The following is a 14,182-nucleotide window of genomic DNA, read 5'->3' as shown; positions in this document are numbered from 1 at the left end:
TGCTGAAAAAGCCTGCACAGGGATAAAGATGTTCTGAGATTCTGGAATAAAAGGTACTGTGAAAGCATGTGGTGGTACTGCTCAGAGCTGTTCCTTGAGGTGTTATTTTTCAGGGAATGGTGTCAGATCTTGTGATCTCGTGTGAACGAGACGGATTTATATTAGGTTGGATCATGCAACATGAGATTAAATACCCATCTTCATGAGTGATCTTTTAAGTTACATAGTTCTGAGGAGAAATGCAGTTCAGCTATATTGTTTAGAAGATTTATTTCCTTAGGATATAAAGAAATGAGCCCAATGCAGAGGAATTCAGCTGGTATTTATCAGCAGCATTTTTTGCATGCCAATGATATGTAGAGATTGGCTGTTTTAAAACCAGGAATTTGTGAATTTTACTGAACCTGTGAGCTTTCTGTGGTGTCAGGCAGTCAGTTCTGCTTATACCTCTGCAACAGGTTCTGCTTTGTCACTAGTTTCAACGTTGCCAAAATACCCTCTGCTGTCATGATTAGGAAGAGGGAGGCAGTGAGGCATCGACACATGTTTAGACCAAGCTACTTCAGCCATGTGTTTGTCTTTTTAATCCACGTTCAAATGAGGCATTGCTTTGTCTCTGGAACCAGCGACTGCCTTGTCCTTGGGACAAACACCACGATAAATGCCGTGGGGTTGCAGAGCTGGAGGTCCATCTCCAGCAGCAGGAGCTGGATGCTGTCCAGCTGCAAAAATCCTGCAGTACATGAAGCAGAAAATGCCAAAATCAGGTTTGGTCGCCTGTAGCCTGCAGCTCCACAGTGGCTGTGGTTTGCCCCCAGTCAGTCATCCCAGGAAAGGTGGGAAAGTAGGTTTTTACACTTAGATGAGGTTGAGTTTTCTGAATTTAGCATTCTAATCAATTATTAGGTGCTATTAATTTGGCTTATTGAAAAGGTTGTTGTGTGGTACCTACAAACTTACTTCCTTCTGTGGTGCCACGTCAGCGTAGTCTTTGACTGGGTCCCTTTTAAAGCCTGTCGGGTGGTAGCAAGCCTGAAGCCATTTTTAATGGTGGTTCTGTGCGAGTTTAATACCATGGTTTTCCCGGTGTTACAAATAAAGTGCTTTCCTTTCATATTCTCATCTGCAAGCTTCATCTGCGGTGAATCTTTCATATTATTCGCAATTTGTGGCAGTTAATGACATATTTTCCTTTAATTTATTGTTAGAATGACTCTTCCACCTGTACTTGGTTCTTTCAATTTTTGGAGTCCTAGGGGCAGGGGGTGAAATCCAGTGTTCTGTTTTTTTCTGAGATTGTTCACATTCATGGTTTATGAACATTATGATCATGAAAATAACTTCCCCCAGAAGAGTAATAACAGATATCTACAGGTGTTAAATTTGAATGGATTCAGGCAATGCTTTGGTGAATGAAAGAGGAAACAAGTCTGGTTTATCCTGCTAGGATGCTGCTGAGGTGGTGTTTCAGAATTGGACCTTTTTGGATGAGCTCTTATCTGCATATTTCACTAATAAATTCAGAAGACCACCACTTACCATTATATATGCTTAAAAAAAATACATTAACCTTAAAACCTAATAGGAATGCAGCAGAGCAACCATGTTTTAGGAGTGGGGGATATTTCCGTGTTTCTTTGTGTTAGGGGTCTCTATTGCCTGGCAGCTGCCACGAGCTCTCCCGAAACCTCTTGCAACGCCGTCGTGGATTTCAGTTTTGGGATCATTGGAAACGAACAGCAAACTGAGCTTCCACATCTATAGGTTATGAAATGCAGTTGCAAAGTAGAACCTTGACTTCAAAGCCCTTGGAGGCTGATTGTGAGTTTGAAAACAGAGGTGCCTCTTGAAAAAGAAATTTAAAAAAATCACAACTTCAAGGGTAACTGAAGGGTTTGTAGTCAGGAGCAGCCTTTCTTCTAAAAAACAGCAGAGCACACTCGGCTTTTCACTGTTCTCGGTTATCTTTGTTTGGCCTGAATAAAGGACCCCTACTAAGTCAACTTTGCTGTACATTCACAAAAGCCAAAAAGGAAAGATCTCTTAATCTGTATAACCTTAATTATTAGAAAGTGTTTGCCAGTACTGGGAGTTTAGGCAGTGTCTGGGAAATCTGATGGCACAGACGCGGTTTGCAACTTCACTGTGAAATTAAGGGCTTTCAGGATTAATAATGCAAATAAGAGCACTCTCTAAAATGTATCTAAAATACTAGAGTTATTCTGTAATGGGGAGGGATTCGGTATCAGAATCCTTTGCAGCACTGTCTGGTGAAAGTTGTGTTATTTCACTGTGCCACCTACCTTATGTATTTGGGCCACTAAAACAAAAGAAGCAAAGAGAGTTCAGTTTCAGTGTAGTGCAAAGAAAACACGCGGCTGTTTCTTAACAGAGGCTACACTGTGAAAGCACAGGGAATGTGATGCCAATCAGACTAATTAAACTGCTGGCACGACCTGTATTAATATTTTCAAAGAGCTGTTGGGGGAAAAAAATTGCCATTTTTCTAACACAGTAACAGGAATCCATACGTAATTCAGTACCTGCTCCATTCTGGGGTTTGTGCGGGATTATTACATCTCCAGCTGAGGTGAAGATACCTGAAATGCTCTTCAGTGTTTGGAGACAGCGGCTTATCCAAGTCTCTTGGTGTTTTCTGTGGCACTTAATAAGGGTTAAGGGATGCTACTGTCCCTACTGTATCTCTGCAGGAGACTAAAGAGGGGGCTTGAGGTTTTTGATAACTGGAGCGGACTCTTCTGGTTTGTACCTTTGGACACCAGGTTTGGCAATGCAGGTTTGTGATGCTACATGCATCCAACTTGAGACATGGTAGGATTTGCAGGATTAAATTCATTTTCATAGAGACAGAATTGCAGTTATTTATTTTACATGGCCTACTTGATTTCGTCTTCAGATTTGATGCAGAAGTGTAAAAAAATGAGTAAGTGTAAAAAAAGGAGTAGCAGATCCTTAGTGATATTATGAGATCCCATGAAATACATATCTGACTCTGCTTGGTGTAACCACGGTACCTTAGGTCTTCAACTCATTAAGGGGGTTTGGAAATGCACTTATAAGTTCTCACTGAGAGCTGTCATCCTCCCACAAGGGGACTGCTTATAACCAAATATATATATATATATACACACACACACACACATATGTAAATATAAACTCAAAGCTCCAATTCCTAATCAGTAGGTGATATGCATTACTAACAGGATCAAGGTATTTTTGGCTTGGAGTACTGAATTTATAGTTTTTCCAGTCCCTTTCAGTATTGTTATTACGTTGTTTTGTTGTGTACTTTAGGATGTGAAATGAAAATCTGAAAAACATCACATTTTTTCTGTAATGGCACAATCCAAAGACACATCAAGTATGGAAATAGCCGATTTAAAACGCAATGAACCACAAGCATTTCTGACATTGATAAGGATGAGGAACCATTAATGGACTTCTCATGAGTTTAGTGGTTTTCATTGGGTTGTCTTCACAAAAAATACTTCAGGAGTTGCTTGACATAAATTTAAAAGAAATTATACAAACTCCACGAATTTCAAATTCATATAAATATGGAAAGTACATTTGGGTTGCCTTAGAAAAACAAACTGTTTCAAAGCCTCCAGGATGTCAATGCTTAACCCCTGCTAAGAAATCTGCCACGGTGCTGGTAGAACAGAACCAGCCCTTAAGCGAGGAAAACCACCCCTGCTGCTGCTCTGTGGCAGAGCAAGGGCAACAATTTGTAAGCCCCTCAGCTCACTTTCCGTTAGTGCTTCATATGGACTCTGAATCTAAACTCACGAAAGGATAAACCAAACCCTAAGCCAGTTCCTACCCAGGTTTGAATTGCTGATGTTAGTACTGTTTCAAATGGGAATTGAGAGATGCGTCCTTTCAATGAATATATACATTAAAAAAAGAAAAATTAACCAGGAAATGTATTATACACAGTTTGTCTGGAGTGATCATGGGACAGAAATTGTGTGATCTTGGGATTTGGAGCTGCCAAGCCAGAGCTGTGTTGTCCTGCTGTCGCTGCTTCCGTTTTCATTCACATACAACCCGGTTGCTCTTTGTGGTGGTGTTGATCCAGCCTGTTCACTGCTTACTGTTCTGGTACCAGAAGCAATGGGGATGCTGACATCTCCCTCTGTGCTGGCGTGATGGTGCCATTGGCATTAATTACCTAACAGCACTTCAGAGAGGATGAACCCCATGTCCTTGTAATGGTGCTGTTAATTTTTACTAATGTGCAAATTGGGGCAGACATGAAATGACTTGCTCAGAGTGACGCAGCAGAACTGGTAAGGAAAGAGAGAGATTTGGAGTCCGGAGATGCTGCCTCAAGTGTTGTGCTGAGATCACCCATGTAATCTTTGTCTGGAAACAGGTGATGAACGGGAGGAGGAGGAACCCTGAGCACCAAGATGGGCATAAAAACCATGGGAGGAAAGACCAGAGGTGACTGAAAAGTGAGAAACCCAAAGATGGCATGGAGAAGGAGACAGGGGAGAACCATCAAGAGAGGTAAGCGATCATGGACAAGCCAGAGCCACATTTCTCCATAACTCCTTAATCCCCCAGTGCCTTGATGATCGGGGCTCACAACTTGGGGAGAGGAAAGATCAGGAGAGTTTTTTAGGGCAGGTGTTCTGTTTTATGATGGGTCCTGAGCGAGGGACTGGTGCCTCCCTACCTTCTGGGCTTTCTCCACGTCTGATTTATTTTTTGGTTGTGACACTGGGTTATCATTATCAGTAAGAATGCAGAAATTTGTAAAAATTTTGCAAAGGCCCATTGCCCAGTATTTTCATACAGCCAAGAAGCTCATGCAGTGAACAAGATGATAATTACTTGGAAAATGAAATTAAGTACCAGGTGTACGCTATCACTCTGCAGCTGCTGACCAGAAATAGGAGGAAAATGTTGCTGCAACCTTAATTTCTTGAACTAGACCTTTCATTTCTCCCACTGCACACACCCACCAGTTTATCAGTCTTCATCTCTGAAGGATCTGGCCTCGTTTTCTTTCTTTTCTGCCTTCAAGAGGTAAGAAAATGACAAGCTAAGCTCTTGCACAGGTTGTTAAAAAGTATTGTTGCATAAATCAGCATAAGTTCTGGGGAATGTGTAGTAGTAGTAAGAAGAGTTAACACCAGGAAATAATTAGCATGGTTAATAGCATAATTTATTGAAACAAATACTGTCAACCAGGGGTAAAATCTCCAGTGATGCAGTCAGTATAAACTGGGGGGGATAACCCACCCAAAACCTGAAGCTTGGGCAATTTCCATGACACGTTCGTTGTATGGTGGATCAGAAATAAAAAGTAGCTGCATCATGCACGAAAGGCTGATCAGAGCTAAGGACCATGTCGAGTCTGCAGTAGTAATTCTGAATATTTCATGAACACTTTATAAAGCACTTCTTGTAAGAAATGCAGTAGAAATGTCTAAAAAATGGCAGTGGGGGAGGTTGGGTTGTTCAGAAATGAAATCCAGTAACTTCAGAGTGCAATGAGCAACCAGGTGTAACTGCAGGCCACTCCAGAAACTGGGTGAGGTATTTAGCACCAGTACATGGAACGACAGCCAGTGGTGGTTGTTAATGAGGTGTGAGGATGAAGGTACGAAACAAGGCCAGGAAGAAAACAAGAGTATATTAACTTTTGCCTCTGTTTTCTATTGGGCAGTGTTTACCGTTCCACCATCTCAAAACAGCAGAAGAACAAAGTCATTAATTTTGGCATTCTAGGAGGCCAAATGCATCTATTAATTCCTTGCAAATGAAGAACTCTGTTATCCTTAGCAATAGAAGAAGACCAATATAACAGATTTTAATAGAAAAAAAAATTCCCATTTGTAAACTTGGTTCATCTGCAGAGAAGCAAACACAATGAGGAAAACTTTGTGCTAAATTTTGAATACCTGCATTTGACCTTCCATGTGTGAGTTCTGGGGTTCCTGCCTGCCCCTGCCATTTATTTGTTTAGGCAAACACCCCCAGGGTATCTTGCAGTAAAATGAACCCCAGGCCTTATTCTCAGTAACTGGGCTGTGGTTCTGGGCTGCAGAGCAGCAAAGGCAGCACCCACTGGAGGACCCAGAGCTGCCTCGCCAGCGCCACTGCTCGGTGCTGCCCTGAGGCCCTGGAACCTCACCAGGCACTAGAGGGGATTCTCGCCACGCTTCTTCAGGGCACCCTGTTAACTCTTGCTTAAACAGATGTAACACTATTATTACTGATATATCATACTGGTGGGTAGAAGAATCTAGCAATAGCCTAGCAAAGACTGAACTGGGAGATGCTGTTACAGGTCGTGTTTGCTGCAGACCGATGAGAAATAGTGGTCTCCTTTAAAATGCTTCAGTTGATTAATTACTATTTTAGCCTGAACATGTTACTAAATGTGTTTCTGAATTTAAGAGGCAAAAAAAGACCATATAAATGACAGTAAAAGCAGCTAAGTGCATAGGTTTTTCTTGTCCACTCAGCCATGGGTGAGTCCCGGTGACCTCGTCCCACACCTGACCAAAGCCTTCCCTGCACCCACAGTCAGCGCGGGCGCAGAGCACCACTCACACCTCACCAGAAGTTGGTGCATTTAACCTGGTTTGACTTCCAAATTCCTCCTAACAGTTTTTTAGTCATTGCTTCAGGCAGGAATTTATTTGAAAATGCAAATAATAATTAGTTCCAGTGTATTAAATACCGTGTTAATTATTAAGCATGTACAACATGTATATGGTTATGTGTGTGTTAAATGAACATCGCACTCAATCCTATGCACCGCTGGCTCGGAAGCCTTTCCCTGCTCAGGTGCTGCATGGTACTCACCTGCTGGTGCTTGCTTTGTACAGGCTCCTGCTTTAAAACACACAAATCTAAAGCACTCCCAGGCCAAATGAGCCTTGATCAAACTGGCCCCGATGAGCCACAAGTTCATTTTTAGCTCTTGCATCATTCCTTATCCCTGCTACGAAACAGAGGCCAGGTTCAGTTCCCGTTATCTCAAAGTGAGAACACCAGACTTGGCAGCCTCGGTGACTTAAACCCGAGTCACTTCCTTACCGAGGGCAAGCTTTATTCGTTCCTGTCAAAGGCACTGCTTAACTGAACGTGTAGCCTCTTCTAATGACCTGAAACCCCATCGCGTACCGTGAAGTAGCTTTGTTGCAGCTTCTGTTAATGGATTAAAGGCTTGAAAACAAATTAAATCATTAGTACACCAGTTTTGTCATGTAAACTTTTTAATGAATACATAAAGCACATGGTAAAGCAAAAGATCAAAACAAAATGATTGTTACAACCACCATAAACTATATCAAAATTCTTTTTTACAAGCACGCTGCTTGCACAGCAGGTTTTACAGAACAGATTGTCACAAGCAACACCACTTCCTGAAAATTAAAGACTTGGAAATAAAAAAATCACAGTAAGTAAGGATTTACGTAAATCACATCAGGTATGAGTCAGACTAGCCTTGATTTCACTGCTTTTCAAAGTCTTCATGGCGCTGTTGTACACATTAAAGCTCGCACAAGAAACGTGGATAGAGCTCAAGTGCAAAAAGAAGAGAGATGCCTGGATATTCTGATGAATATCTCCAAATCTATCCAAATCTATCCATCCGCATCACTATATAAAACCCTGGTTCCCCAACGTTTTGCCTGTGCCCGTTTGTCGCAACCCTTTCTCCATTGAGAAAGAAATGGCTTCCCACAGGCAACAGGCAACAGGAAAACGTTAACAAGGCTGCATACGAAACTGAAGCAAAATGTAAGAGAAAAATGGATTTATTCTTTCACTACTTCATGATTTGCTGTCATTCCCAATATTTTGGTCTGCTGCATGTGGGTCACAAATGCAGTTTAAAATTTAGTACGTTAATGCATCATGTTAAGCCAGGACAGAAAAGTTCTTGTTTAATAATCCAAATTTTAGTAGGAAGAACTCAAAAGAAACCATAAACCGAACAGTTACAGAAGCGTGAACAACTGCGCAACAGAAACGGAGCAGCACTCGGTACCGAGGGGAGCTGAATACAGGCTGGTATGGAGGAGGCACAAGAAAGCTTTGATCATTTAACAATCTTGCTCGGAGGCTTTACAAATGTTTCGATAAATATTCTGTGACGATTAGAAAGGAAATAATTGATAGTGACGCTACTGTCTTGCAGGCTTCTTCAAATGTCTGCACTGCAGTTTGTCACCCTTTTAAAATCGCTAACACAACACAACTGAGGCTGTGCACAACAGCAGCTTTGCTTGCAACACCCTACCTCACCAAAAAGTCTCCAACGTACAGAATTCAAGCTCTTTTTGACCGAGTTTCAGTTGTCTCAAATCTTGGTGGGGCAGGGGGAACAATGGCAAATGAATTTTGCCGCCCTGTATTTCAGTGCATTCCCTATTTCTTCTTACTCCCATGGGCCTCCCACGCACTCCTGATTTAACTGCAGCACTGGGGGCTGAGGGCGAGCCTGCTCCACAGGAGAGAAGGGCGCCACGAAACAGGCCCCGCTTTGTCCCTACCCCACCTTTCCACACACAACAGGCAATGTTATTCACTGCTGTGCTTTCCAGCTCGGGCTGCGAGATGAAAATGCCTCCACCACGCATTTGCAATGTGCTTGTTTGCCCCAAAGGCGGACAAAGAGCAAGTGTTGCCTTTGCATTCCAGCGCTTGCTGGGGCGGGCAGGGAGATACCCACTCCTGCAAAGGGAAAGCTGCAAAAAGGCGGCTGCAGAAACGCCTTGAAATGGTTCAGAAATGTATCGGAAACAAGTGCATGCAAATAAACTCTGCAGCCCCAGGAACTTTTCCATATCAAGCCTTTGAAATTCGTCCTTCAAGGTGCTTTTCATGGTATCTTATTTACCAAAGACCTGTTTACTGAGTGCAGTCTGGAAAACAGCCAAGGGACTTTGTTCTGTTTCAGCTCTGACAGGCTGCAGAATTCACCAGTGACAACTACTGCGGCTTTAAGTAAGCGCAAATAAAGACTATCGGCTATCCAGATTTCCTCCGGTACTCATTTATAAATGAACACCGCTACCAACCTTCCTTGATACAAGCAACCAAAGGCAGTGATGCAAAGGCTAAATAAATAACAGCTGGAATAATCTGGGGCTCTTGCTCAGTATTTTCTGCGCTGAACCCCTCCTACACCAGCACTCCTAGGCTGTGTTTCATGTACCAACATGAGCAGTGTGTGAAACAGCGCCGGAGATGCTTTGGCACTGGAAGCCCTCACCTGACCGACTTCTGCCAAGGTAAGAACACTTCCCTGTGCTTCCAGCTGCCACCTGCCAGTCAGGACTCCCTGACCTTATACACAGTTGTGCTTAAATTAAAAAATTACTTTAGTGAGACTTGTCCATGATTCTGTACTGTTTTGCAGACACTTAAGTGTTTCCCAGACAGCGACAGAGTTAAGACAGATGATCCTGTCCTCTCACACATAAATACCAAGAGCTCTGTAGAGAATCGTAGCAATCATGTTCATGCCAAAGGATAACACACAGAATCTGTACAACTTGCAGCCATTTTTCAGACATTCCTACTAAAAAGTGAGTGGGTTGGTTGGTTTTATTGCTAAGCAGGAACATAAACACCTCTGTATGCAGAATCTAACTTTTTGGTATTGTTTCCTCGGTGTACAAAGAGCATTTCTTAGACTACTTTTCATCGAGTGACACAGTACAGGAATAAACCAGCAAGAGTTGAGCTAGCCAACTGGCCTCCAGAAAACGGCACCACTGGGAACAGTCTCTGATATCTGCAGTAAGAAAACTTCATTCACACATTCATTCTCACAGCGACTGCTTGTTGCCTGTAGGAACTTTACATCCCTACAGACACAACTACGTAATTGCTACATCTCTGCCTTAAGCATTGCAGTCCCCAGTCTGTAAACGTGAGAAGCAAAAAGCCCACAATCCACAGCTTGCTCAGTACCAGCTACCACCTCTGAGAAGCTTCTGCATTTAAGTTTCTGGAGTATTTTCCATCCAGTGGTCTATGCAGCACAGCAAGGCTTCAGGGAAGGGCTGTGGAGCACAGGGGCAGCCTGCAGCTGGCGTGTGGTCACAAATCAGTTTTAAACCACAGGTTTATGAAAAGTGTTTAGACAGCCGGTTTGGGAAAGCTGCAGGTGCAGGTGCTCACCCACCCCGGCAAGCATCGCAGCTCAGAACTGCTGCACAGGCACCACAGGTTGTCAAAGGTTATGGAGAAATTTGGGCCCAGCCAGCGACTGTGAGCGCTGCGTTGTTTTTTTTTTGCAACACACAACTTCAGCAACTCCACCAAGCAGTATATTCAGCTAAAACAAAGCATATTCTAGCCCTACAGTAGTTTAACTTAAAAGCCGATGTAGTGTGTGAACACACAAGCACAAGACTCCAATCATCGACATGGCAAAGGGTACAGTAAAAATATCAACTTTGCCCCTTGAACAACAGTGAACTACCCTGCCATCTGCATAACTCCTCAGAGGAGATGGGTTAATCCTGGAAAAGGAAAGAGTTCAAGCGATACCCTCTCATCAATACCTTCTCTTTCAATTCATAATGATGAAATGCTTTGTTACACAATTTCTAATATGAAATGCGTGGAATAGAAATCTTCACTTCTCGCCAGAATAAAGCAGCTGCAGTATTCTGTACACCTGGGATTCAGGGTAAGAGCTGTCAAGCCTTCTTCTCCTCAGCAGTGCTATCAACTGACCTTACGACGTGCTCTGGCACATCTGAGCATCTGCCCTTTTCTAACATCTCTGTCCAAGTCTGTCCCTCCGTTAGTGCCAAACTGTCCAGAGATGGTCTTGCATTTAGTGCTCTCGTCCAGCTCTGTTTTGCAACTATTTAAGACCACCACACAAAAGCAGACTGCAGTTTCTCTAAATGGCACAGCGTACAAATGCACACAACGCAGCACATCAAATGTTCGGAAACATTCCTCTGGGGAATGGCTCTAGAGCCACTGGATTTCTAATACTCCTGGTTACTACCCAGAACAGCTCCTCTTGTTTCCCAGGTCTATGCTTTTTGTTGTTTTCAGTTTAAAGCCAAGCATTAAATTACACATCTGCAAGTACCGTCCTGCTGGCTAAGTCAACTCTTGCGTTAGAGCAGTTACACCTCACTTAGTCCCACCCTTCCTGGTTATCTGCACGTTATTTTGCTGCAGCTGTGCAGTTGGCTATTCCTCAGCGCTCACCTTGCCCGAGCCCCGCCGGGGAACGTGTCTTTCTCCTCCAAAGAATCTGCCCAGCGAGTCGAGCAGACCCGAGTCTCTGTGCCGGGGAGATCCGTGTCGAGCGTGGTCCGTGGTGCTCGCGGATGCCATTTTTGATCCGTGCCGGAAAGAGGAGCGTTTTTGCGAAGCCATCAAATCCGAATTCTCCGAAGCTGCTGCAGTGTCCTCTTGGATGGTCTGTAGCTCGTCTGACTCCGAGGGCCGATCTTTGAAGGTGTTGTCTTCTCTGCCTGGGGCATCTCGGGAAAAGAGGCGGATCAAGTGGGGGCGCCCGGCCGTGTCAGCTGGGGTGGCCTGGGGCCAGGCATTCTTCGGCTCTGCTGTGCCTTTGGGGTCTGTCACCGCTGGGCTCTTCGTGGAGGTCCCATTGTTCTGGTTCACATCTGCCTCTCCTGCAAACAACAAGGATGAGATATGAATGTGGGCCTGTGGAAAACAGCCCCGGGACAATGCTGCTTTCTTTCCCCGGCCTTGAGATGCTCGTTTCATACAAAAACCCGTAATATGTGCAGTTGCAATGAAACTATGTTCTCTGCCAGCCTTCAAGAACATTAAGCTAGCTTGGAACCGAAACCGGGATGACGTCCTCACACCAAATTCGCAGTAGTTCTAGGTAGTTTTTTAAAATTAAATGTATTTTTAAAGAGGTTGTTCAAAGCACAACTGAAACTAACTTCATTTATGTGGAAGGCTGACTGACGAGTGAACCATCAAAATTCCCGTACTTTCCCTTAAGACCACAACCTAAACTGTGCCAGTTTTCTCCAAAACAGGAAAAAATAAATTGAAGTGACGTTGCGGGCCCATCCCTTCTCAAGTGCACGCTCCCTCTCCACGATGTCAGAGCTTTTGTACCCGAAGGTTTTGTCCCTGTTTCAAATCCCTCACTGTAACCTCGACACTGATCAAACGAGTGTAACGAGGGGAGGTTTTCTCACTGTTTCAATTGTCCTGACACCACAAAGCCAGGGAACACTGAACTGCAGTTTCTGCTGGGCCTCCCGTGACAGTGTCTCTCCCTGCGCGATGTCCCAGCGCTGATGCTGAAGGCCTAAAGCAAACCTGCCCGGTCTGCATTTAGCGCCTGGGAAAAGTGACAAACACCATCGCCAGGAACCCGTGAGCTCAGAGCCGAGAAAGGCACCGACACAGACCTCCGTGGTGTGAAATGTTTGCTGCCTTCTCCACAGTGCTAGCAGTAAAATACCTGAAAAGCATCGGCTGCAGCACGCTTAACCCTTAACCTGTAGCAGCTCCTTCTATCAGAGACAGGAAGATTGATGGAGTTTTTTATGGACCAGGCTGCCCAGAGAGGTTGTGGAGTCTCCTTCTCTGGAGACATTCAAAACCCGCCTGGACGCCTTCCTGTGTAACCTCATCTAGGTGTTCCTGCTCCGGCAGGGGGATTGGACTGGATGAGCTTTTGAGGTCCCTTCCAATCCCTAACGTTCTGTGATTCTGTGATTCCCCCTGTTCTGAAGGAAACTGCACCCACTGAGGAATACGCCTCGCCCCCAAACACCCAAAGAACATTATCAGTAGGGCACTGCTGGAGAAACACCTTCAGAGCAGACACCTCCCACACACTCACTCCCCGGCAGAAACATTTTTTGGAGTGAAGCAGGCTCAAAGGTTCATAAATAAGTTACAATTAGTCATACGGTACCTTTAAGCTCTCCTAATTACCTCTTTAAATCCCCCTGTGATTTGGTCCTTGTTGCCATGGGAGGGATAGGAGCTGGCAAATGCTGCTACGTTTCCAAAGTACTCCGGGCTCAAGCACTTTGCTGATTCACCAGAGCAATTTTAGACGCCACACAGTCATTTCGTACGATTTTGCCCACCCACAGGGCACTAAAGAAACCTTTTCGCAGGCCGAGAAGAATTCTGCAGTAATTGTATGGGTAACGACACAAGGCAGTACTGATGGCTTCTGCTAATATACACCGGTGTGTAGGTTACCATTTGTTGTAGTCAGTCTGCCACAGATTTTCACATAAAAACATAATGTGCAACTTTTTTTCCCCTTCTGTGAAAACCACCCAGAAAATGTTGGGGAACTTCAAGTAAGTTTTCCTTAGTTACACCGCCTGAAAGTACTCATTGGAAATACACTCATTTAACCAATGCTGACTGTCACTGGAGACCTCAGCAGGGGGGGAAAAGAAGATATTTGCTGGCAACTTTGGGATTTGGGGTTTCCTGAACAGATACTCCCAAACTTATCAGAAACTAGTAAAAGACCCCACATGATTTTCTTAATCAAACGCAAAAGAAAGCAACTAACACGGATGTATGGCACATTCTGAAACTGCAGAACGTTTAAACTACCAACTCTAAGCCCAGGTTCTATACCATCATACAAACCCATTCAAGGACGGAAAGAGAGGAACAAACAAAAGAGCGACTGTATTTCATTAAATGCATTAACAAAACACCAGAGCATCTGCATACTAATATTTTTGACAACAGTTGTTCTTTGTGTCACTGAATACGGGTATTGGTAAGCGACAAAGAAGGGTATTTGTGCCACAGAAGTAGCTTCTCCCAATGCATTCGCAGTGAACTATAAAGTATAAATCTTTCTGAATTCTTTATTTCACTAATGAAAGCACACATTGAAGTTTTCCTCTAGGTTTTCTGCATGCTTAAGTCTTCTCCACTATTTCAAAATATATAACAGAGAGAGAGTGTTAATATTTGAGCTAACTCATCAAAGTCTTGAAGTGCACTTGGAGACACGGATCACTTTAATAATGTCCTCAGGATATCCAGAATCAATGGAGCATGTAAACATATGCTTATTTGTCCATTTAAAAACAAATATTTAGACTTCTTCTATTAACACCCCTTATAAATGCTCTGCATATGATATTGATACTCTTTTTGTTTGTTTCTCCCAGCAAGATGC

General features: G+C 43.7%; 1 protein-coding gene across 1 annotated transcript in view; it reads right to left on the bottom strand.

Annotated features, from left to right (window-relative positions):
- Positions 1-11,880, bottom strand: part of MBP (myelin basic protein) — a gene marked incomplete at its 5' end in the record, with an annotated part of 19,707 nt that extends 7,827 nt beyond the window's left edge. Inside the window, one exon of the mRNA XM_010189427.1 lies at positions 11,233-11,880. Within this exon, the coding sequence (XP_010187729.1) occupies positions 11,233-11,880 (648 nt within the window). The remainder of the gene's footprint in view (positions 1-11,232) is intronic.
- Positions 11,881-14,182: the final 2,302 nt, after the last annotated feature.

The sequence above is a fragment of the Mesitornis unicolor genome, unplaced genomic scaffold, assembly GCF_000695765.1.
Source record: "Mesitornis unicolor isolate BGI_N332 unplaced genomic scaffold, ASM69576v1 scaffold51417, whole genome shotgun sequence".
In the NCBI taxonomy this organism is placed as follows: Eukaryota; Metazoa; Chordata; class Aves; order Mesitornithiformes; family Mesitornithidae; genus Mesitornis; species Mesitornis unicolor.
The sequence above is the reverse complement of the archived record's forward strand: the minus strand, read 5'-3'. Positions and strand labels throughout refer to the sequence as shown.